The 23,121-nt window shown below is 49.4% G+C and overlaps 1 protein-coding gene across 2 annotated transcripts in view; it reads left to right on the top strand.

Annotated features, from left to right (window-relative positions):
• Positions 1 to 23,121, top strand: part of DPH1 (diphthamide biosynthesis 1) — a 1,780,687-nt gene that overhangs the window by 701,476 nt on the left and 1,056,090 nt on the right. For both annotated transcript variants that reach the window (XM_069615361.1, XM_069615360.1), the window contains one exon: positions 2,559 to 2,680. In XM_069615361.1, the coding sequence (XP_069471462.1) occupies positions 2,559 to 2,680 (122 nt within the window). The remainder of the gene's footprint in view (positions 1 to 2,558; positions 2,681 to 23,121) is intronic.

The raw sequence follows: 23,121 nt of genomic DNA, 5'->3' as shown, positions 1-23,121 counted from the left end.
GTGGTGTTACAGTGGCAGTAATTCCTTGCCTTCCACTTTACCGCACCGCCATACTACGAGTTTGGATGTACTTCCAGCAAAAAGTTAATCCTCCACTTAAGCACCATAAAGTCGTTCGATGGGCTCAAAAAATGGGGAACAAACAACACGGTCCCACCACTTGAAATCCTGTGGTGAGTCCAGAGTGGTGGTAAGTGAAACGATGTTGGCTGTAAACCAGCAGATTCACCGCCACGCTGGCAATGAGGCCCATTCCCTCAGGGATCTGTCAATACGTCCTTCTATGATCTGTTTCTGGCACTGGGATTTTGTTTCTGGCACTGGGATTTTGGGATTTTGTTTCTGGCATTGGGATTTTATTTCTGGCATTGAGACTTTGTTTCTGGCACTGAGATTTTGTTTCTGGCACTGGGATTTTGTTTCTGGCAGTGGGATTTTGGGATTTTGTTTCTGGCATTGGGATTTTATTTCTGGCATTGGGATTTGCTGAAAGCTGAACCTTCTCTGTGTGCCTTACTTTCAATGGGTTGCCTCGGCCCTTCATTTAACGAGAGACCCAAGTGGCTGAGACTTCATAGAAGAGCATTTGCTGTGCTCTACCTTTTGTTTGAGATGTGTGCTTGTTGTGTGTTAAGAAATTTCTTGATTGCTATCACTTGTTATGGTGTGAACATACCTGCCTACATTTGAAAATTAAAAACCCTGAGATGTATGCCCCGCCCACAGTCACAGAAGACTCTGCCCACACGCCCCGCCCACCTGTCAAAAAGGTAAACTCGGTTCTTGTAGCTGTCATTAGAAACACGTTTGCAGTTTACAGTGGAATGCAATAAATGTGAACGTCCAACGACATGCATAACCACACAAATTGCACAGGACGAATGGCATTCGCTTTACATAAAAGCAATACACAAACAAAACCAAGAGATTATATTTTCTTCAAATTGTGTTTTTAAAAACGTTAACATGTGTGCAGGTTTTAAACTCCAAGAACCAATACAAAGGTTTTCCCTGGCACTTGCAGTACCACAATGGGACCTTTCACCTTTAGTTGTTTGTTGTTGTTCATCAGGTTATTTATTGCAGTGGGGAAGTGTCCGGCCTGCAAAAAACCTGACGGCTGTGGTTCAATCCCTGAGGTTGGCTAATTCATTAATTCAAAGAGCGCCTTCATTGTTTCTCACTTTAGTTGGGGGGGGGGGGGGGAACCAAGTCCACCCTCTGAAAAAAGTGGGTGGACTCCCTCAAACCCGCGTTTACCCTCAACTTGTGCCCAGGCAAACTGGCCAAAAAGAATGGAAGCCGAAAAAACAGGAATACTGCTTTCAATCCGGGATTGAAAGCAGTATTCTGCGTATTTTTTTTTTTTTTGCTTCAGCTTTAATTCTTTTTGCCCAGTTTTCCTTATGTTTTAGTCGCCCTTCGATATAAGGCGACTAACACATAAGGCGAACTGGCCAAAAATATTGAAAGTTTAAGCAAAATAAACACGGTAATACCGCATTCGTGCGGTTTCCGGTCCCGTCCAATCGTCCATCCGATTGGCTGCAAAAGACCGCTGCCGGTAGCCAATCGGATGGAGGATTGGACGGGACCCGAAAACCCGGAGACTCCACGGGACCCGAAAACCCGGAGTCTCCAGGGTCTTCCCCAGAGACCCGGAGAAATGAATAAAATCCCAAAGTCTCTGGGGAAAACCCGGAGGTTAGGCAGGTATGGTAGTGAACTTTAGTGCTGTCCTTTAGTCATTGCATGGCGCTCATTGGGGCATTTGAAGCTGTGCCTGACACGTGACAGCCAAAAGCTGTTGGCGTTGCCAGTGCTTGCTATCTTTTACTGGTTGAGTGAAGCTAAACTTCCCAGGCTCCTCTCTTATTGTCCTCACTGTGCTCTCCTCTGGTTTGACTCCCACTTTCTTTAAAAGATGCACCACTCGCACTCCTTTTGTCTCATTTGAGTGTGGCCCACAGTGAAAAGGCGGGAACTTAGTAAACCCCCCCCCTGTGCGCAAGGGCGCCACGCGCTTGGGTTGGCCTTTAACTAATCAACTTCTCAGCAGAAATATCTGAACGCCCAGTGCCAAGGTAATCGGCCATTATTCTGTACCTTGAGCAGGCGCTGAATTAAGAACATGGTAGCCGGTAAGGTAGGTCAATGGCTTGAGCACTCGCTGATGCGATCTGTGTGTGGTCTGCATGTCGCAGGAGCGAATCCCAGCAAGGCCAGCTCAGCCTTTCATGCTTACAAGGTCAACACATGAGTACCAACTTCGGTTAGGTGATCATTGTATGCAAATATGTTCTTTGTACAGCATTTTGGCAAAAGCGCTATGTAAATAACACTTCATTATCGTCAACAATTAAAATAAAGACATGGGACATGAGCTGAAGAGTAGTGTAAAGACGCAGGAAATCAAAGAGGGCTTGTATTAAGAGGGTGGCAGAAAGGTGGGCAAACTCGGTGGGCCAGGTATGTGCGCAATGTGATGGGGATGCTTGTCATTCGGCTGAAGTGTTTTTTTTTACTAAAGGCCTCACTTTCTCACCTCTTGCTTCCAGGTTCACAGAGGCCGAGGCTGTGGTGATGGGCGATGTGACCTATGGCGCTTGCTGTGTGGATGACTTCACAGCCCGGGCACTGGGAGCAGATCTCATGGTGCATTATGGCCACAGCTGCCTGAGTAAGTGACCTACACTGTCTGTTGTGCCCTCATCTGCGGTCAGTCGGTACCATTGTTGGGGGGCTGCATGCCATATTTGAGATAGTTTTGCTGTCAGTGGTATTGGTATTTGCCACCAGTGGAAGAGGGCTTGCTGATTGGTTGGGCATATGTTTTGGTGTTCAGGGTGTTCTGGGTTTATGCTGTGGGTCACAGCCTAGTTTGTAACATGACACAACTCCCAAGCCCAAACCCTCCTTCCAGCTGATATATTTATACTTAGTTTTGGGGCGCTCTATGACCTCTTTGAGGAATCTCGGAATTAATATAAACAGCACTATAGCCTGCATTCTTCTCTTCACAACCAGAATGCGTGAAATGCAGGTTCTATCCACCAATAGAAGCCTGCATTCCATATGTTAGGAAATATTTCTCCCTTTGCACATTTTCTGCATTGACCACAATGGGACTACCCAACATATCTGCTACACTTAATATCTGAAACCTGGTACTGGCCTTTCAGAAAACAACTTAAAACTGCCTTATTCAATTGAGACACAGCTGCCTCTTGACAACAATGACACTTAACCTACCCTGATGACTTTGTAGCAATGCTTTAGTCTTTAATCTGTCCTGATGATTATGTACTGTGAAGGCATCATGAGTCAGACACAGACAACAGGTTCAAGTTTGTTTAACAAAGTTTTAATAACTCAAAAGGCAGGATGGAGTAATGCCTACCTTGCCCTATTCTAAGGTGGAATTTCTCTGTCTAAAGAAAGCTAAATAATAGTCTGCTCAGATAGTCCAAAATGAATATCTGTGTCGAACACCTATTTATTTTAAAATGTGTGTATTGCCATTTAGTTATGATTACAAAGCAACACCATTAGTGGGTGCGTCTACAATTGCTAAAAGAACAATTTTTTCTTAAATTATGCTGTACCACATTAAACAGTAACATTTCAAACAACAATTAACATTAAACTGTCTCCTTGTTTGTCATGAAGAATGTTATACAAGCTTCCTGCAAGGTGCGTATCCGGATAGTGGGGGGGGGGGGGGGGGGGCAAGACCGTTTCGAGAGTTATCTGGGCCCATGATGCTCCTGCGTCGAGTGACTTAGTCAGCCTCGTGGTTCTTAAAACTGCCCAGGTGATTTGTTCAAGGGGGTTTATCGTCTGAGGAGTGAAACAATTTTGTAATGGTGTCTTTCCATGCTACTAGTGCCATGCTCGATTCTTCGGTGGATCTGGCTACACTATCCTCCCAAGCCCTTGTTTCAGCGTTCGCCCACTTTTCAAGCTCTTTGCGCCACACTTTGTAGTTCGGTCCTGCAGGCTTTTTCCATGACATTGCAATAGTTCTTTTAGCCATTATGCACATTATGTCCATCAGTTTAACTGAGTGCTTGAGTTTAGCTAGTCTTGGATAGGTTCCCAAAAGGCATTCGGCTGGGGTACACTCATACCTGGTCACGCCCACTTCCTCACATGTTTGTTTTATTTTTGCCCAGAGGCTCTGTGTCTTGTTGCATTCCCATAGCATGTGGATCAAGTTTGCGTCATCTGCCCCGCACCAGGCACAGTTAGGCTGCATGGATTTGCTGAATGTAGCCATTTTGCTCGGGGTTAGGTAAATGCCGAATAGTACATTAATCTATATCAATCAGAATCTGTGGTTTCTAGAAACTTCTTTAGGGAATGTCAGTGCTCTATCCCATTCTTTGTCCGTCATTTCCCGTCCCATGTCCGTTTCCCATTTATTCTTTAGATCAGCACTCCGAGGTTTGGGAGTGTCAATTAGGTGGCTATATATTTGGGACACTGTTTTCCCTATACAGCAGTGTTATGAAGGGGTCTGTGTCCGGTTCCTCTGGACAGGTGTTCCATTTTGTTCGTGCTATTTTACGGATCTACTGGTACCAAAGGTATTGGCCGGTATGAATATCATCTTCCGCCTGTAATGTTGCAAACTGCCGGAAGGTTCCTTCGGCATATAGGTCACCCCAAGTATAAACCCCTTTTTTTCCCCAGAGCCTGATTATTATTCAGATCGGCATCGGTTTTACTCAGCCCCGAGATTATTGGCACTTCTGGGGAGTATGGTTGCTTTAAGTGCATAATCGTATTGGTCCTGTGCCATATTTTCCTACCCAAGGTCGCCAGAAAGGGTGCGTTTCTTAGCAGGTTTTGGGGGACCCAAATTAGTTCTTTCAGTTGTATCGGGGAGATCATGGTCTGTAGCAGAGGAGTCTCTGAAATAGTCTCGTCTGCTAACCACTTGGATACAAAGCCCAGCTGAGCTGCCAGGTAATATTTCTCTAAATTCGGTAGTTGAATACCTCCTTGTTTGTATGGTAAGACTAATGTGGATAAAGCCACCCTGTGCCTGCCTCTTCCCCATAAGAATTCCCGGATTATTGTGTCGAGCAGTTGAAAGAAGGCTTTTGTGATGTAGAAGTGCACATTTTGGAATCCATATAGGAATCTAGGGAGGACAATCATTTTAACTATTGAGGCCCTGCCCATCATAGATAGAGGTAGTTTTGCCCAGAATCCCATAGATTTACACAGTGCAGGTAGTGCCGCCCACGTGTTATGTTCATGCATTAATTCCGGGGTGTGCATTATCTGAATCCCGAGGTATCGGAATGAAGTGTCTGCCATTTTATGCCTACCGAAGGGAGTTCTTCTACGTTCTTATCTTTCAGGCCTGCTAGGGGGAACAAGCAGGATTTGGTTTTGCTGAATTGTATGCCTGAGACCTTAGCGTAATTGTCAAGGACTTCCAGCATTGTTGGCACATTAAGATGAGGGTTTCTGACATATATTAGTACGTCATTGGCATATAGTGAGATGATGTGATCCACTCCAACTAGCCGTATTCCTGCGTCAAAAAATTGCTGTCTAAAGTAGATAGCGATGGGCTTCAAACCCAATATATAAAGCATGGGTGAGTGTGGGCAGCCCTGCCTGGTTCCTCTGCAAATGTCCCATGTCTCTGACACATATTTCCCATATTTCAGCCGTGCCCTCGGTTTATTGTAGAGAATTTTGATCCATCTAATGAACCCCTGGCCAAAGCTAAATCCCTCTAGAACTGCCACGAGCCAGTGCCAATATATAGAATCAAAGGCCTTGATGGCGTCTAAGGATAATAGTGCATACCATTCCTCTTTTGTCTCAGTGTGGGCTATTATGAGCTGAAGCCTGCGCAGATTCATAGTTGTGTTACGACCAGGCACGAAACCGTTTTGGTCTGTGTGCACTATGTCTCCTATTACTATGGACAGCCTCTTTGCTAGGATTGTTGTTAATATTTTTACATCATAGTTGAGCATGGCGAGCGGGCAGTAAGAGTCACACTTATCTGCAGGTTTATTGGGCTTGAGCATTGGGACCACTAGGGTCTCTCTCATGCTATCAGGTAGGATCCCTCTTTCAGAAGTCTCCGAGAAGACTTCGTGTAATAGAGCTGTCAGTGAGGATTCATATGCCTTGTAAAATTCCGGGGGCAGCCCGTCGCTGCCCGAAGCCTTACACGTAGCCAGGGATCTAATTGTTTCTGTTATGCCCTCAGGTGTGATGTCCATGTCTAAGGTTTCAGATTGTGCGGGAGATAATTTGGGCAGACCTATCTCTTTGAGCGTATCCACTATTTGTTTTTGGAGAACTCGGTCTAGATGGGAGTATAATTGTGCAAAGAAGCACTTAAAAGTGTCATTAATACTCTGTTGTGTTCGGTGCACCTCGCCAACCTCATCTTGCAATGTAGTGGTTATGTGCCTGGGGTGTTCTTTTTTGCAGAGCCAGGCCAGTAACCAGCCAGGTTTGTCCACCTCTGCGTGTGTTCTGTTTGTTCTGGTAACAAAGTTGAATTCAGCCAACCTGCTCCACGCCTCAGCGCAATTCTCTCTAAGTGTTCTAAGTTCTTCCTCTCTCTTTGGGGTGTATATGGGGGCAGCTTCTAGCCTCATAATTTCCTGCTCCCTCTGGTCTAATTCTCCTCATAGTAGTCTCCTGATACCTCCACCTTTTGCTATGACTTCTCCCTGTGTTACTACTTTTAGGGCATCCCATAGTGTACTTACGTGTTCCACACTTCCAGTGTTTTCTATTATAAAGTTATCTATGGAATCCTGCAGCCCATCTTTGAATGCCGGATCTTTCAAGCCCTCTACAGGCATTCTCCACATGGGGATGGGAGGTTTGGGGCCAATATGGTTCCATTCTATCAGGAGTGGGGAATGGTCCGAAATAGTTCTTCCTAGGTATTGCGCACTCTCTATCTGGGGTAAGTGATCCCTGCTTATGAAGAAATAATCTAGTCTTGTGTGGAGGCCATGTGGGGACGAGAAGTATGAATACCCTCTCTCCTCAGGGTGTAGATCACGGCATGCATCTGGCAGGTTAAGTCCATCAGTCATGGCGTTCAGGGACGTGGTGGCCGCTGAAGGGCCTTTTGGCGGGGGCCAGGACCTATCCAGTTCTGGGTTGTGGACGCAATTGAAATCTCCTCCCCATACAAAAAAGCTGTTCCTGTATTGTAGCATTTTGGTACCCAGCACTTTTAAGTGAGCTGGGATGTTATTATTGGGGAAGTATGAGTTCACTATGCATATTTCCATTTGTTCGAAGCTCCCCCATATTACCACATATCTGCCTTCTGGGTCTTTTTCAATCTTAGTTAGGTGGAATGGTATTTGGGGGATTGATCCAGGTGTAAACCCCTCTTGCGTATCTGGAATAGGAGGCTCCAAAGCCCTGTCCCCCCCAGTGTTCCCCAAGTTTTGCCTCCGATTCTGCAGTGCAGTGTGTCTCCTGCAGCAGAGCTATCTCCACTCTCTTCCTATGTAGGTAGGATTCATTCTATTTCTACGGAGGTAAGCGCACATTCCATGTCATTATCCTTATTCGCGTAGCCATGGTGGTTCCGCAGGGAATTCAAGGTCCACCTGCCCCTCACAAGGGTTATCTGCGATTATAGTTAAGTCCCCACAGACTTCCCTCAGTTGCAAGTCCATTCCCTTCAGGTCTGCTATTTCTGCCCGTCCACCCCTTGCCCTCGTTTTACCACTTGGAGACTTACCAACTTTATCAACTTCCATTCCGATGAATGAATTAACCGAAGAAAACAACAAAGAACTGCCCCCAGCAGTTGTTTCAAACTCACAACGCTCAGGGGCTCCCAAGCCTTTTGGGCCTCTCCATGCCTTTCGGTACAGGTGGTGTGTAGGCATTCTGCCTGCACTGTTCCAAGTGGGGTGGGTCGTCGACGATCTTGTGTTTGGGCCTTCGTGCTCCTGCCCAATTATGTCGTCTGTTTGTTGCGGGGTTAAGTAGAGTTTTATAGACAAAGCCGTGCTTGCATGGTGTAGCGGTCGTCATCCTGTGCAGTTCCGGTCGTCCATTTATCTTATGTCTCCTTTTATTGTTTCTTCAGCATCCTTTCGCAAGGTTATTGTGTTCAAGCCACATATTTGCTGCAGCTGGAATCTCTAGGAAGATTGCCTTTCCTTTGTAGAGTACTTTAAGTCTTGCTGGGTAAAGTAGCATGTACTTAAGGTTGAGTTTCCGTAGTCTTGCTTTTATTGGTATGAAGGAGTTCCTCGCACGTTGCACCACGGGGGTGTAGTCTGGGTACATGACTATTGCGGAATCATTCCTTTTAATCACTCCACCTTCCCTTGAAAACCGTAGTATTATCTCTCTGTCGCGGAAGTTTAAAATTTTCGCTATTATTGGACGTGGATATGACCCAGGTGGTGGCTGTTTCTGAAGGGATCTATGGGCTCGCTCCACAGAGAACCCTTGGGTGAGTTTACCTGCTCCAATTTCCTGAAGTAGCATTGTTTCTATGAACTCAGTGGGGTTCGGGCCTTTCATGTCTTCCGGGATCCCGAGTATTCAGATATTATTTCGGCGGGCGCGACCTTCCGCATCCTCGGAGCGGGATTCAAGTCTAGCCACTGTTGATTCCAGTTCTTGAACTCTCGCTTTCAGCTCTTGTGTGGCCTCGCCGGTTTCTTGTAGGGAAGCTTCCGTTTTGGTCACTCTTTCCGTCAAGTTGCGGGCATCTTGCCTCATTAGTTGTATGTCTGATTTTATTTCCCCTATCTTGTCTTCTATGGATGTTTGTAGCGCTGCAACGGCCTGCAGAATTTGAGTGTCTCTGGGGTCAACCGCCAGGGCTGGTGGTTCCACCGTGGCAGTGACATCCTGTAGTGGTTGTTACTTTGGTCTGACTGTCGTGAAAGAGTCCATTGTCACTGTTTTTGATCTGTTTTTAGGAGGTGACATTTGCTCGCTCGGGGGTTCCAGTCTTATGCAGTGGGTTACATACTCTCGCCTTTTGACCAATTTGGAGGTTTAGTGGTCTGCTGTGGGTAGCCCTTGCTTGGGTGTTATGCCATTGTAGAACAGGTTCCTGCGCAGGTCTGGACCCCCCTTCTCCGGGCCTTATGTTTCGCCTTGGGCCTCCAACCTCATGACGTGTGTTTTAGTATTCACCACTCCGATTTAGGGTAGATAGGGCAGAGGCTTCACTTCTAGACTTGCCTGTGCCTGTCCAGCTCTCCCCCAGCAGCACTCAACTACCTCCACTGTTGATAGTCCCCCACAACCAGGGCGTTTCTCCACCTGCCATGGGATATTGGTGTAGTCTTTAATGCCCAGCGCTGAGGAGCGTTATTCAGCACAGTAAGGACAGCACAGTAAGGAGCGGTCGCTTATTGTGCTTGAACTTGCTGATGGCTTCAGGGTGGCTTCAAGGTGGTGTGTGGTAGTGGTCTGGAATAGGCTGTTCTGGCCTTATCTGCCAGATTCAGTGACCCATGTGGCGTACTAAGGTAACCGCTGAGCCTTGTTTGTGGCTCCGTGTCCTGTACCTCCCATGCGTTGCTGGTGTACCGCAGAGTAATGGCCTCAGCTCCAGTCCGCGGCTGATTGGGGCGCGCTGTGTGTGGACCAGCTCCCTCTGTTTCCCGGCTGCTTCCCCTGTCCAAACTCACCCCCTGTCTCTCCGAAACCAGATGGATGTCGACTTTTGGTTCGTGACTCGAGGGGGTGCCAATAGCGATCCGCCTTCTATGACCGCAGTCTCTAGATCGGGTGACACGGCCCCGCTTCTCCGGTTCCAGGCGGCACCGTTCTCCGGCACTGGCGCTTCTTTCTGCTGTTCCGCGAGGATTTGTGGTAGGTGGTCTGCTCCGTCTCCTCTCACCCGCACTGTCTGAAGCTCTCCACATCTTCCAGTGCGCGTCCGTTAGCAGGGTTCCTCCTTTCTCGTATGGCTCTCTGTGTCCGCATCAGCGTATTAGGGCTTACAGCAGGCCTCGGGTCCCACCTCCCGACAGCAGAGCACAGCGTTGTGCGATCGTCTGGGAGTTCCTCCTGTAGAGGCGTTAAATGTTAATCGCCACGTCCGCTCTCAAGAGGGTTTCGGTCAGCGGTCTCGGTTCGAGCTCACTGTTGTAACGCTCCACTCGTTTCTTCGATGGAGGCCGCCATCTTGGGTGCCGCAGGGGAGCCTTTTCAAACGCTCCGTTTTCTACGTTTTCAGTGCCGTTTCCTTCTAGCGTCTCAGTCGAGTACAGCAAAAGGGTTCTTCTGTGCCTGCACGTAATTTTTATCACTGCACTTTCAATTTAATCGCTGTAATATCGTCTACTGTAGGATCATGGGCAGGAGCTCCTCAGTTTGCCGACTTCACTCCATACGCGCTGGCCACGCCCCCGTGTCGAACACCTATACTTGCCCTCACAACTAACTGCATACAATGTGTAGGGATATCAGCATCAAAAGGAATAGTGTTCAAAATAAAGTTCAGAACTTCTTCATCCCCAAGTTCAGAATAGTTCATAAAACACAGGGGTTCCCTTTCCCAAAGAGTCTAAATCTTCCAGCTTTTCAAAACAACACGGGGGTTCCTTCCCCAAGAATTCAAATCTTCTGGCTTTCAAACAGCACTTGATTTCAAGATCACCTAAATGGTTGTTGCAAAACAAAATCTTCGTTATTGGTGTTTTAGTGGCTTTTCCATTCAGAGGGCCCCCGGTCTAGGTGCAGTGGTCAGGCCACACGGTCCACCCAGTACAGGTCACGCAACCGGTACCCCTTCTTGACTGCTTTCCATCAACACCAGTCCACTGTTTTTACTTAACAGCGATGCTTGTTTAATGCACAGGTGCCCAGCTCTCCTGACACTGTTCCGTGGTTTGGTTGGCCACTATGCAGTTGGTACACTTTCATATGTTCCCTTGGCTCTTGCCAATGCTTGTTTCCTAATAACATACAGTTCCTTGAACTCTCTTGGCTTTGGCCAATGCTGGATTTTTATATCATCCAACACTTTGTGTTCTCTTGGCTTTGCTAGCACTTATTTCTCAAGTAATACAGCTCCTTGTGTTTTGGCTATTGCCAAAGCTTGGTTTCTCATATAATGCAGTTCACCGTTTCAATCCAGTTCACAAACGTCCTTTCCGTAAGATTCACTATCATTCTTTGGCTCTTCTCAAGATTGAAACGTGTTCAGAAATTTCTTTCACATCGTTCGCTATTCAAAATGCCTTATGTCTGCTTTCATTTCCAGTGCAGGTTAATTGTATTAACTTCTTGGTTTTGCCAGTGTAGGTTTTCTTTTCCTTTCTGTATAACCCACTAATTGTGTCCACCACACTTCTTGAACTTTTAAATAAAGACCGCAGGACCTTCCTCCCACTGTTTTAGATATGTCGAACCTTTCAGTTGTGATTGAGAGAGTTTGCTCACGAGGGATTCTGCTTTTTGGCACACCTTAATTGATTCAACAATGCTTTCCACTTTTGTTTCAACTTGCCTATGATATTCTCGGGTTTAAGCTGCTTCAACAACGGTTTATCTGTAGTTACAAATGTATCTTTAAATAATAATGTTCGCATGTAGAGAGGCCTGGGGTTTTTAACATTACTGAAACTCACTGGTACTTCAGCTCCACAGTACACGTGACCTCTTCAGCTGCAGGCTTCGGTCCGGGTCTTGCTCCCTTCTACTTCCACTGCTGCGGAAAGGCTTTGAACTGCCCCTCCGACAGTCCGGTGTTCTCCCAACACAAGAAGGTAATGAGTCCCTTCCCCACTGTCCTTCACCAATAAGAGCCTTGATGCCCATGGGTTGGGTGCACTATATATAAAAAAAAGAGAAATGGATTTATAGTTTGACTAATTTTTGGATGGAGTGAAGTCTTTTTAGTGTCCCTCACCTGCTACTTCATGTCATGTGCATGTCATGTGCATGACATGTGTGTCATGGGGGGTGCACTGGGTAGTTCCTCAGGATCCCAATGCAGGGAAGACATCTGCCATTTTCTTCTTTTCTTTTCTTTTTACATGCCAGCGTCAGCCAGATACACTGGGCCTCATTACGAGGTCAGCAGTAACACGTCTGTGCTACCGGCAGGTTGCCGCCGACCTCATAACACTGTTTCAAAGGGATTGGTTCCTCTGACGTATTCCACATCTATGACAGTAATCACCACAGCTGTGCTGCTTCTAAACATTTTCGGCGTCTGTGTCCTGCATCGATGATGTCGATACGCCCGTTCAAGGACCTCCTCCGACGGCCGACGTCACCGGATGTTATAAGTAGGACGCACAACGCCCGTAGCCTCAGTTCAGTTTTTTCAGCGAACGTGTTCGCTTCAGAGATCTCGGCACGCCTCGGTTCTTCTGTTACTTCTAGCGGTTCTTCGAACTTGGTATTTTGTGCAATAGATATCATGTCTTCGTCTTCTTCTACCCCGCGGTCGGGATTCAAGAAGTGTCGGGACTGCGGTTCCAAGATGTCACTTACGGACCCTCACGACATCTGCCTCTGGTGCCTCGAAGAGGACCATGCCACCGATGACTGTGACGATTGCCAGTCGTTAACGTCAAAGGCCTTGCGGGAGTGGAAGAAGAAGCTGACTGTAGGTAGGGTTTCCAAACCCCATAAGTCGAAATCCGCTGGGCTTTCGACTGATGATTCGAGGGGCGACTCTCCGAGACGTCGGTGTAAGTCCAGGGGGTCTCGGTCCCGGAGTGGGTCCTGCCATTCCTCTGCCTCTTCGAGGCACTTGCGGAAGCGCCGTCACTGGTCGCCTTCCCCGTCCTCGTCCGAGGACTCTGCCAGATGGCGGGTTGCTTGTCCCAACAAGCATTCCTCTCCTGCGGAATGAGATGCATTTCGTACGGAGATGATGGTGATTTTTCAATTGCAGGGCTCCGTTCCGTCCACGCCTTCGAAAGAAGCTGGCAGAGAACGTGCTAGGGCCACCGCTCGCACGCCTTTGGGCTCGGGCGGTCTGCGTGATCATCGGGAGCCTTCGAGGTCCCGATCGGACAAGGTGGATCGCTTTAGCCATGCCCGCTCCAGGTCCCGGTCCTCGACGCCCTCGAGACCGACGGAACCTGTGAGGTCTTCTAAGAAGACATTGACGCCATCGGCGCCATGTCCCTCGGAGGACTCTCTCGAGGCTCCACCTCCGAGGAAGTCATCGGCGCTGAGGCCATCAAAGGACACGCTCGAGGCACCGCCCTAGAGGCCTGTGTCGAAGCCATCGGCGCCACGCTCGACACCGATTCCATCGAAGCCCTCGATGCCTTTTGTGGAGGCTTTACCAGAGGTACCCCGTGCATCGGTGGAAACTCTGAGGAAGGCCCTGAAGAAGTCAGTGAGGCCTGTATTTGAACCTTTTTCTGTGCCTTCATCCAGGGATTTATTGCAGCCTCTGGATTACATTTCTGAGGTGGATGAAGGATCTGATGAAGGTTTGGTTCCTGATGAGGTTCCTGACAAACTCTTGTCTGGTCATAGCCAGTTGGAAGACCTGCGTCAGTCTTTGCACAACGCCAGTGGTCTGGACACCTCTCCGGGGGTTGAGTTTGGTAGGCCTGAGCCTGGCACGCACGCCGAGTCTTCGTACCGGCGTCTGATGTTAAGGGTGATGGAGTACTTGGGGTGGTCTGCGCCACCAGTGGATTTTCTGCAGGATGACCTGACAGATATCCTTGACCAAGGTCCACCCACTGACCCGGTGCTGCCATTTCATATGGCTTTACAGAGAAGGGTGGTGGCGGCTTGGACTACTCCGGAGAGTCTCCCGGCAGTGAGCAAGTCGTTGCCGAAAAAATACCGTCCAGCCAGTAGCAACCCCTGCTACTTGACGACGCACCCCACTCCAGAGAGTTTGGTGGTGCAGTCGGCTACGGCCCCGGCAAAGCAGGCGTCCTACCATACCATCCCTCCTGATAGGGACGACAAACGTTTTGATGGCTGGGCGAAGAAAGTGTTTTCTTCAGGGGGTATGGCTTTACATGCAGCAAACTTCATTTGTGCCTTAGCACGTTTCACTCACACTATGTGGAATTGTGTGTCTTTGGCGGCTGAACATATTCCAGAAGGGCAGGAACAGAATAGTTTTCTTGCCCTCGTTCAGGATGGCAAGGATGCCATGTGTGAATCCGTTCAGTCTGGTCTGGACGTGGCAGACTGTGTCAGCCGGTCCATGGCGGTGAGCACCGTGATGCGCAGATTTGCGTGGTTGCGGAAGTCGGGGTTTGCTCCTGACGTACAAGCCCGGTTTCCCAACATGCCCTTTGATGCTGTACATCTTTTTGGCAGCAAGGCTGACGAGAGCCTTGAGAGGTTGCAGACCTCAAAGGCTGCAGTGAAGTTGTTGAGCGCTGCAGTCCGCCAACCTCCGCCTTTTCATCCTAGGGGACAGCAATGGAGGGGAGGTTCCTTCCGATACTACTCGTCTTTGGTAGGTCAAGGGGAGCGGCCAGTCAAAGGTGCCAACGTAGGAGTACCAGAGGTGGAAAACGGGGTACTCGAGGTGCCAAGGCAGTTGCCTCTTTGCCCTCTTTGCCCTCAGGCGTTGCCGCAGCCGCTTCAGCTCAGTCATGAGCCCATGTCCCATGGTTCGCCAGTTGGGGGAAGGCTGACGCAGCATCTTGTAGAATGTCGTGCCATTACTTCAGATGTGTGGGTTCTGGAGATCATAGCCCACGGCTACTGTCTTCCTTTCTGGCAGAGGCCTCACGACAATACACCAGGGAATCTCTCTTTGAAGAGTCCAGATCCGCTCCTTGCGCAGGAAATCAAATCCCTGTTGGAGAAATGCGCCATAGAACTGGTGCCTGTAGCGGAGAGGAACAAGGGATGGTATTCCCCATATTTTTTGATTGAGACCCATCATTGACTTGCGTGGTTTGAACAAGCTCCTCAGGAAGGACAAGTTCAAGATGTTTACTGCTGTCCAGTCAAATGGTCGAATATATTTGATCGAATGACAAATTGGTCGAATCAATTTGGTCGAAAAAAAAGGTCAAATTTTTATTTAAAAGTATATATATTTTTTTGCTCTAGTATAGGTAAAAATAGGTAAAAAAAAGGTGTTTTAACACCAAAAACAGGGGTTGGGGGGGGGACCCCCCCCCAAAAAAAAAAAAATTTCAACCATTTTTTCGACCAAATTGATTCGACCATATTGTAATTTGATCAAATGCATTCGACCAAATGTCTGGTAACCATGTTTACTCTCTCTCTCTCTCAAGTCCTCCAGGCCCTTCAACTTCAGGACTGGTTGGTGTCTCTCGACCTCAAGGACGCTTACTTTCATGTGCCAATTCATCCCCAGCACAAGAAGTACCTGAGGTTCGCGGTTGGCGACTCGCACTTTTAGTTTCGGGTCCTGCCGTTCGGATTGACCTCCGCCCCGAGGGTCTTCACCAAGCTCATGGTGGTGGTGGCAGCGTATCTCAGGAAAGTGGGGATTCACATCTACCCCTACCTGGATGATTGGTTGATCAGGGTGCGCTCTCCCAAGCAAGTCCTGGATCATCTGTCAGTCACCTGCCACTCCCTTCACAAGCTGGGCTTCTCCCTCAACTTAAAGAAGTCCCACTTGACACCTACCCAGCGGCTTCAGTACATCGGAGCAGTGCTCGACACATCCCTGGGGCTGTGTTTTCCTCCCCAGGTGAGGGCTCATCACATTCAGCAGATGGTGAACAAGTTTCAACACGCCCAGAGTCTCCCGGCATTCGAGTTCTTGAGGTTGCTCGGCCTCATGGCATCCTGCATTCTCCTGGTGCCAGAGGCCAGGCTGCGGATGAGATCTCTGCAGTGGGCTCTCAAGATGCAGTGGTCACAGTCCTCCGGCAGGATGTCGGATCCAGTTCAGGTGCTGCCTTCGGTCGCCCAGGATCTTCTGTGGTGGGCCGTCGAAGGCAATCTGATGAAGGGGGCTCCATTTTGGCTACCCTGGCCAGATGTGACGATCATGACGGACGCTTCCCTCATGGGATAGGGAGCTCATGCCAATGAGTTGACAGTCCACGGTCGTTGGTCTCCGTCGGAGTCCAGACTACATATCAATCTGTTGCAGCTGTGGGCCGTCAGGCTAGCCCTGAAGGCTTTTCTGCCGTCTGTGCGGGGGAAGAATGTCCTGATTCTGACGGACAATACACTGGCCATGAACTACCTCAACAAAAAGGCGGGGCAGGGTCTCTCCCTCTGTGCAGAGAGGCGATGCAGCTCTGGTTCTGGGCCATCAAGCAGGAAATTTCGATCTCAGCAGTTCATCTGGCCAGAGACGAAAATGCGGCGGTGGACGCTCTGAGCAGGCAGAGCACAGTCTCTCACGAGTGGGAGTTGGCTCAGGAGATTCTCCTGGAGATCTTCACCCTTTGGGGACCCCACCCCACAAGTGGATCTCTTCCCCACCAGTGTCAACTGGAAGTGGGAAAGATTCTGCCTGCGGGAATTTCCTCCAAAATGAGATTTAGGGGACGTGTTCGTAGTGGAGTCGTCCTTCCCACTGCTGTACGCGTTTCCTCCAGTCCCTGTCATTCTGCAAGTGCTGCAGAGGTTACGGAGGTTCGGTTCCTGAATGATCCTCATTGCTCCGGCATGGGCCAGGAGAACGTGGTACCCGGACCTTCTCGACATGTCCATCTGCCCTCCACGCCGTCTTCCCTACTGAGACGATCTGCTCTCACGGGAGGGGGTTCAGGTTCTCCATCCAGAGGTCAAGTCCCTCAACCTTCATGCTTGGCTTCTGAAAGGTTGAGGTATAAGGATTGGGGCCTTCCTGAAGATGTAATGGAGGTGTTGCTTTCAGCCAGAAGGCCTGCAACGAAGTCCCTGTACCGTTGCCGTTGAAGAAAGTTCTGCGACTGGCGCAGGGTTAAGAATGTGGATCCTTTCTCATGTACCATTTCTGTGGTTCTGTCTTTTTTGCTTTCGTTAGCCCACAAGGGCCTGCAAGTGGGTATCATTAAAGGTTACCTGGAGGCGCTGTCCATATTTAAGCGCTTGTCTGAGGAGTGTTCTTATTTTAAAATTCCTTTGATTTCTCAGTTTCTGAAAGGGCTCACTAATGTGTTCCCACCGTCACCTTTCCAGGTGCCCGGTTGTGATTTGAACCTGGTTCTAAAATTCCTAATGGGAGCTCCGTTTGAGCCTTTATATTCTTGTCGTTTGAGACTGTTGACTTTGAAATCTGTATTTTCTGTTGCGGTCACTTCCGCTTGCAGAGTGAGTGAGTTGCAGGCCCTTTCCATTAAGCCAGCCTTCACAGTGTTCCAGAAGGACAGGGTTGTCCTTAGGGTTCGTCCTTCTTCTCTTCCGAAAGTTGTGTCGGAATTTCATTTAAGCCAGAAGATCATTATTCCGGCGTTCTATCCTCCACCGCATCCAAGGAAGAGGAGAGGTTCCATAGGTTGGATCCTAGGAGAGCTTTAAGTTTCTACATCTCACGCATGTCCCGGGTCAGAGTGGACGATCAGCTCTTAGTAGGATACGCTGGAAGGCGTTTGGGACAAGCTGTTACTAAACAGAGTTTGGGCCTCATTATAAGTCAGGCGGTAAGGGGTTAACGGCGCCGGTAAAGGTGCCGCCGCCGTCAACCACGTACCGCCTGATTACGAGGTCCCCTCGCGGGACCCGCTCTGCACGTCTGGTTTTACCAGACGCACAGAGCCAGTCCCGCGAGGGGAAGAGGGAGCAAACAACGGGCCGCTCGTAATCGGCCCATTGTTTGCTCCCTCTCCCGTTCCCATTCAGCCCTATTGGGGCTGAAATGGGAATGGGGAAGGTCCGGGTCCGGGTTCCTGAAGGGAGGAATTACCGGGCCCTCCGAACTCGGAATGGCCGGTAATTCCCCATTCTGGGAACCCGGACCCGGACCCGATTTTGGCGGCAGCCATGCCGCCAATAGCGGCATGGCTACCGCCAAAATCGTAATGACGGCCTTTGTCTAGATGGATTATCTTGACAATTTCTGAATGTTACCGCTTGGCGGGTAAGGACCCTCTGGTAAGCTTACGGGCCCATTCTACTAGGGGTGTTGCTTCCTCTACTGCGCTGCAGAGGGGTGTTCCCATTCGTAACATTTGTGAAGCAGCCACATGGGCCTGTGTCCATACTTTTGTCAAACACTACTCCTTGTATTCTATCCATGGGCAAGATTCAGGCTATGCCAATGCGGTCCTCTATTCTGCAATTTAATTGGGCATTCTAAAATTCTAAATTCTTTTCCCACCTCCTTACGTTGGGACTGCTTTGGGAGTCTGTCATTGATGTGGAATATGTCGGAGGAACCAATCCCTTCGAAGAACAAGTTACTTTCTTACCTGGTTACATTCCTTCGATGGGATGTTCCGATGACGTATTCCACATCAAACCCTGCCAACCTGCCCCTCTACAGAATTTCTTATGCGATTGCAGCTTCCGTTTCCGCAAGGCTTTCTGTAGTCATACTGGCAGAAGATTGGTGCCACATGCTCTGGGAAAAAACTACAACTGAGGCTACGGGTGTCGTGCGTCCTACTTATAACATCCTGTGACATCGGCCGTTGCAGGAGGTCCTCGAAGGGGCATATCGACGCAGGACGCAGACGCCGAAGATTTTCCGAAGCAGCACAGCTGTCGTGATTACTGTCGTAGATGTGGAATACGTCGTCGGAACATCCCATCGAAAGAACGTTACCAGGTAAGAAAGTAACTTGTTCTTCTGCCGCCTGATATCCCGGTGCCACTGGGATATTACAAGTCCCGGCGGCCCGGGATGTGAGGCAGCGGGAACTATAAGTTCCTCATTACAAGTTTGGAGGCAAGGGCATGGCTGCCTCCAAACTCGGGTCCGGGTTCCTTGAATGAGGAATTACCAGGCCATTCCACCCTTGGAGGACCCGGTAATTCATCATTCAATGTACCCATCCCCATTCCCATTCCCGCCCCCATAGGGCTCAATGAGAATGAGAATGGGGAGGGAGCTAACAACGGGCCCGTTAATAACAGGCCCGTTGTTAACTCCCTGGTCCCCTCGCGGGACCCGCAAAGGACGTCTGGTCTGACCAGACGTCCAGAGCGGGTCCCGCAAGGGAAGCTCGTAATAGGGCGGAATGGGTTTAACGGCACCGGCACCTTTACCAGCGCCGTTAAACCCATTCCGCCAGGGTCTTATTGAGGCCCTAAGTCTCCATTCCCGTGGAGTCCCGTAGGACTTCACACGAATGGGGACACGGAAGCACCGGCACTGATGCTAGCAGTGCCGTTACTTGTGTGAAAACCATGCCTGCAGGGACCGCTGCTCCTGGCACATCAGACCTGCCGTAGCACCGGCCCCTGCAGTCATTCTCGTAGTCCGGAAAGGGTGCTGGTAGGTTGCTACTGGTACCCTTATTTCCATACAGCCAGACTTGTAATGTGGCCCATTGTGTCCCCTTTTCTTTTTCTCTGAGTTACTTTTAATTACTTTTGTGATGTTCACTGAACAGGCTGGTAACAGCAAAACAATGTTTACTCTTTTGAATGGCGAACGAATGCGATAATGTCTTTTGGAGTATCACATACTCAAAATGGCTGCTCCTGGTGCTTTCATTTAAGCCTTATTCTTTGTGCCGTCTTCTTTGTTGGGCATCTTCCTGCCCCATCAAGTCAGAAACAACCATTTATGGTTGTGCCCTTTTGTGGGGTTTCTGAAAGGAAGCAGAGCTGGGGGTTGTTGCTGTCTGATCCCAATCCACGCTGCAATGGGCGTGATGTCATGTTGCTGTGCAGATGTGCGATTTCTGGATGCCCACGTTTGGAAAGCTACAGTCCGTTTGAATGGTGTGGCCCCTGGCCCGAATTTAGGATAAAAGGAAATGGTCTAGAGCCATTTTGGAAGATAGACCTCTGGAGCCACATATGCTGTGCAGAAGGATCTTGAGAGGCACTCTGGAGTACTCCTGCTGCGAGCAGCATTGGCTCAGCCGTTGACCAGAAAGCCCTGCCTTCTTTTCGATGGGGCAGATCTACAAGAGGTGCCCCCCTCCCTTGGACTGATGGGACCTACAAGTCTGAGGTCTTCTTTGCTGTCCTCTGCGTCCTGGAGCTCAGAAGAGTTGCAGTGCATTACTCCCGCATCCTCCTACAGGTGGACTGCCTTGTTGCAATGATGCCTTCTAGAATCATGGCTGGAAAGCTGGTGGGCGCAATTCCTGCCCTGCAGAGACCTCTTCGCCCGGCTGCTGCTGTTCTTCACTGCAGAACCGGGCCTGTCTGGGACAGAATTCTGGCCCCTGCAGTGCCTGATGTCTGCTGACAGTGTGCAGGGTTGAAACTGCTGTTGCTCCTATCTGCTGCTCCTGAGGGGGATAGTTCTGCCTTATGGCATTCGATTGTGAGCCGTCTTCCTCCCATCTAGGGGTACCCAGTGGTGTCTGACCTGACTGTTGGAAGGATCCAAACCTGCAATCAGAAGCCTACTTCAAAGCCCAATGGCGAGCCCTGTTGTCCATCGAGCCTCGGACCTGTGGGGGGGCCTGGGCTGCTTATGTCCTCAAGGCCCTCTGTTCACATCTAAAATCATTAGAGCATGAAGTCTGTATACAGATATCCTTCCCTTGTCTAAGGGGGCAGGGCCCGGGCATAGGAGTCATGTCTGGGGGCCCCCTGTGCACTAAGAATTGTTAGTCTGTCATTTTCGTTATAGGAACTTACACTTCTAAGCACCTTAAAATCGCAATAGTGCTCCAAAACTGCAGACCTTGATCAGCAAGCCGTATTTCTGGCCACTTCGAGCGCTTGGGTCCTAGGGTCAAACCAGTTGAGCCATAGACGTGCGTTTAAAATGTCCTATGTGTACCTGTGCCACTAGGACACTTACCTGTAACACTCCTGAACACGGGATAAGATACTGCTGGACGTGTTAAGTATCATTAAAAGTGTTGCGTGTGCCTTATGAAGTTATATGTCCTGTAATATGTGACCCCTCTCCCCCACGGTCATAGCGTATATGCCTTTGTAACTGCGTAAAAACTAAAGTGGTAAGTAACGCCGTTTGCCTTACCGTACTGTATTGGTATAGGTGTGTACTGTCAAAGCTTGACTATCCGATACCCCTGGGAACCCAAGTGTACAGGTTCATATAAAAATGCCGTTCGCCAAATGGGGATGCTCGTGACTGATAACAAAGAAATGAATGAGGTTAACCAAGATTCTGGCCCTGTTTGCTCTGTTGTCCTGCTCCCAAACTTTATTATCCAGCATTTTCTCATGTGGATTCGTTACTACCGCTGGCAATGGAGCTGCTGGTTTGAAGAGCTTTCTGGTTTATAGGGTGCCGGATAAATTTGCTTAGTTTGTAGTGTATTTCACTTTAATGCATGTGTGTTCTTAATAAGTAGTATATTTTAATATACATCTGTAGGGGCTTTCTGATACTTTTCAACCTCTATTGTTGTTAACTATACCTGCCACCAAACCCCTAATTGCCATAGTCTAGCCTTACAGCTCAGCTTCGTTACCAATGGAGAGTTTGGTTAGATCCTTGCAGGTCCTTTAGGTTGGCTTCCCAGAACCCCACGCCACTGCTGGTTCTGAAAAATCAACTAACACCATGCACCTTCTGTGTTCTCACTGTTTCCTGCTTTCTAGCAAATTATCAAGTTTCGGGTGAAGGCTTGAGCTGCCTTTGAAAGGTTGCATTCCAAGCTTGCCTTTAGGATGCGCACACACTAGGCTACGGTCAAGGACACATGGACGTCACTACAGGAAGCCCCAGGTGAAGCTTCCCCTTTCCCCCCTGCACAAGCTATAATAGCATAGTGCTGTGCACGTCACTACAGGGAGCCCCAGGTGAAGCTTCCCCTTTCCCCCCTGCACAAGCTATAATAGCATAGTGCTGTGCACGTCACTACAGGGAGCCCCAGGTGAAGCTTCCCCTTTCCCCCCTGCACAAGCTATAATAGCATAGTGCTGTGCACGTCACTACAGGGAGCCCCAGGTGAAGCTTCCCCTTTCCCCCCTGCACAAGCTATAATAGCATAGTGCTGTGCACGTCACTACAGGGAGCCCCAGGTGAAGCTTCCCCTTTCCCCCCTGCACAAGCTATAATAGCATAGTGCTGTGCACGTCACTACAGGGAGCCCCAGGTGAAGCGTCCCCTTTCCCCCCTGCACAAGCTATAATAGCATAGTGCACGTCACTACAGGGAGCCCCAGGTGAAGCTTCCCCTTTCCCCCCTGCACAAGCTATAATAGCATAGTGCACGTCACTACAGGGAGCCCCAGGTGAAGCTTCCCCCCTGCACAAGCTATAATAGCATAGTGCTGTGCACGTCACTACAGGGAGCCCCAGGTGAAGCTTCCCCGTTCCCCCCTGCACAAGCTATAAAAGCATAGTGCTGTGCACGTCACTACAGGGAGCCCCAGGTGAAGCTTCCCCTTTCCCCCCTGCACAAGCTATAATAGCATAGTGCTGTGCACGTCACTACAGGGAGCCCCAGGTGAAGCTTCCCCTTTCCCCCCTGCACAAGCTATAATAGCATAGTGCTGTGCACGTCACTACAGGGAGCCCCAGGTGAAGCGTCCCCTTTCCCCCCTGCACAAGCTATAATAGCATAGTGCACGTCACTACAGGGAGCCCCAGGTGAAGCTTCCCCTTTCCCCCCTGCACAAGCTATAATAGCATAGTGCACGTCACTACAGGGAGCCCCAGGTGAAGCTTCCCCCCTGCACAAGCTATAATAGCATAGTGCTGTGCACGTCACTACAGGGAGCCCCAGGTGAAGCTTCCCATTTCCCCCCTGCACAAGCTATAATAGCATAGTGCTGTGCACGTCACTACAGGGAGCCCCAGGTGAAGCTTCCCATTTCCCCCCTGCACAAGCTATAATAGCATAGTGCTGTGCACGTCACTACAGGGAGCCCCAGGTGAAGCGTCCCCTTTCCCCCCTGCACAAGCTATAATAGCATAGTGCACGTCACTACAGGGAGCCCCAGGTGAAGCTTCCCCTTTCCCCCCTGCACAAGCTATAATAGCATAGTGCACGTCACTACAGGGAGCCCCAGGTGAAGCTTCCCCCCTGCACAAGCTATAATAGCATAGTGCTGTGCACGTCACTACAGGGAGCCTCAGGTGAAGCTTCCCATTTCCCCCCTGCACAAGCTATAA

The sequence above is a fragment of the Ambystoma mexicanum genome, chromosome 9 (genome assembly GCF_040938575.1).
Source record: "Ambystoma mexicanum isolate Mex_15411 chromosome 9, UKY_AmexF1_1, whole genome shotgun sequence".
NCBI classification, from domain to species: Eukaryota; Metazoa; Chordata; class Amphibia; order Caudata; family Ambystomatidae; genus Ambystoma; species Ambystoma mexicanum.
This window is presented reverse-complemented; position numbering and strand designations above follow the sequence as displayed.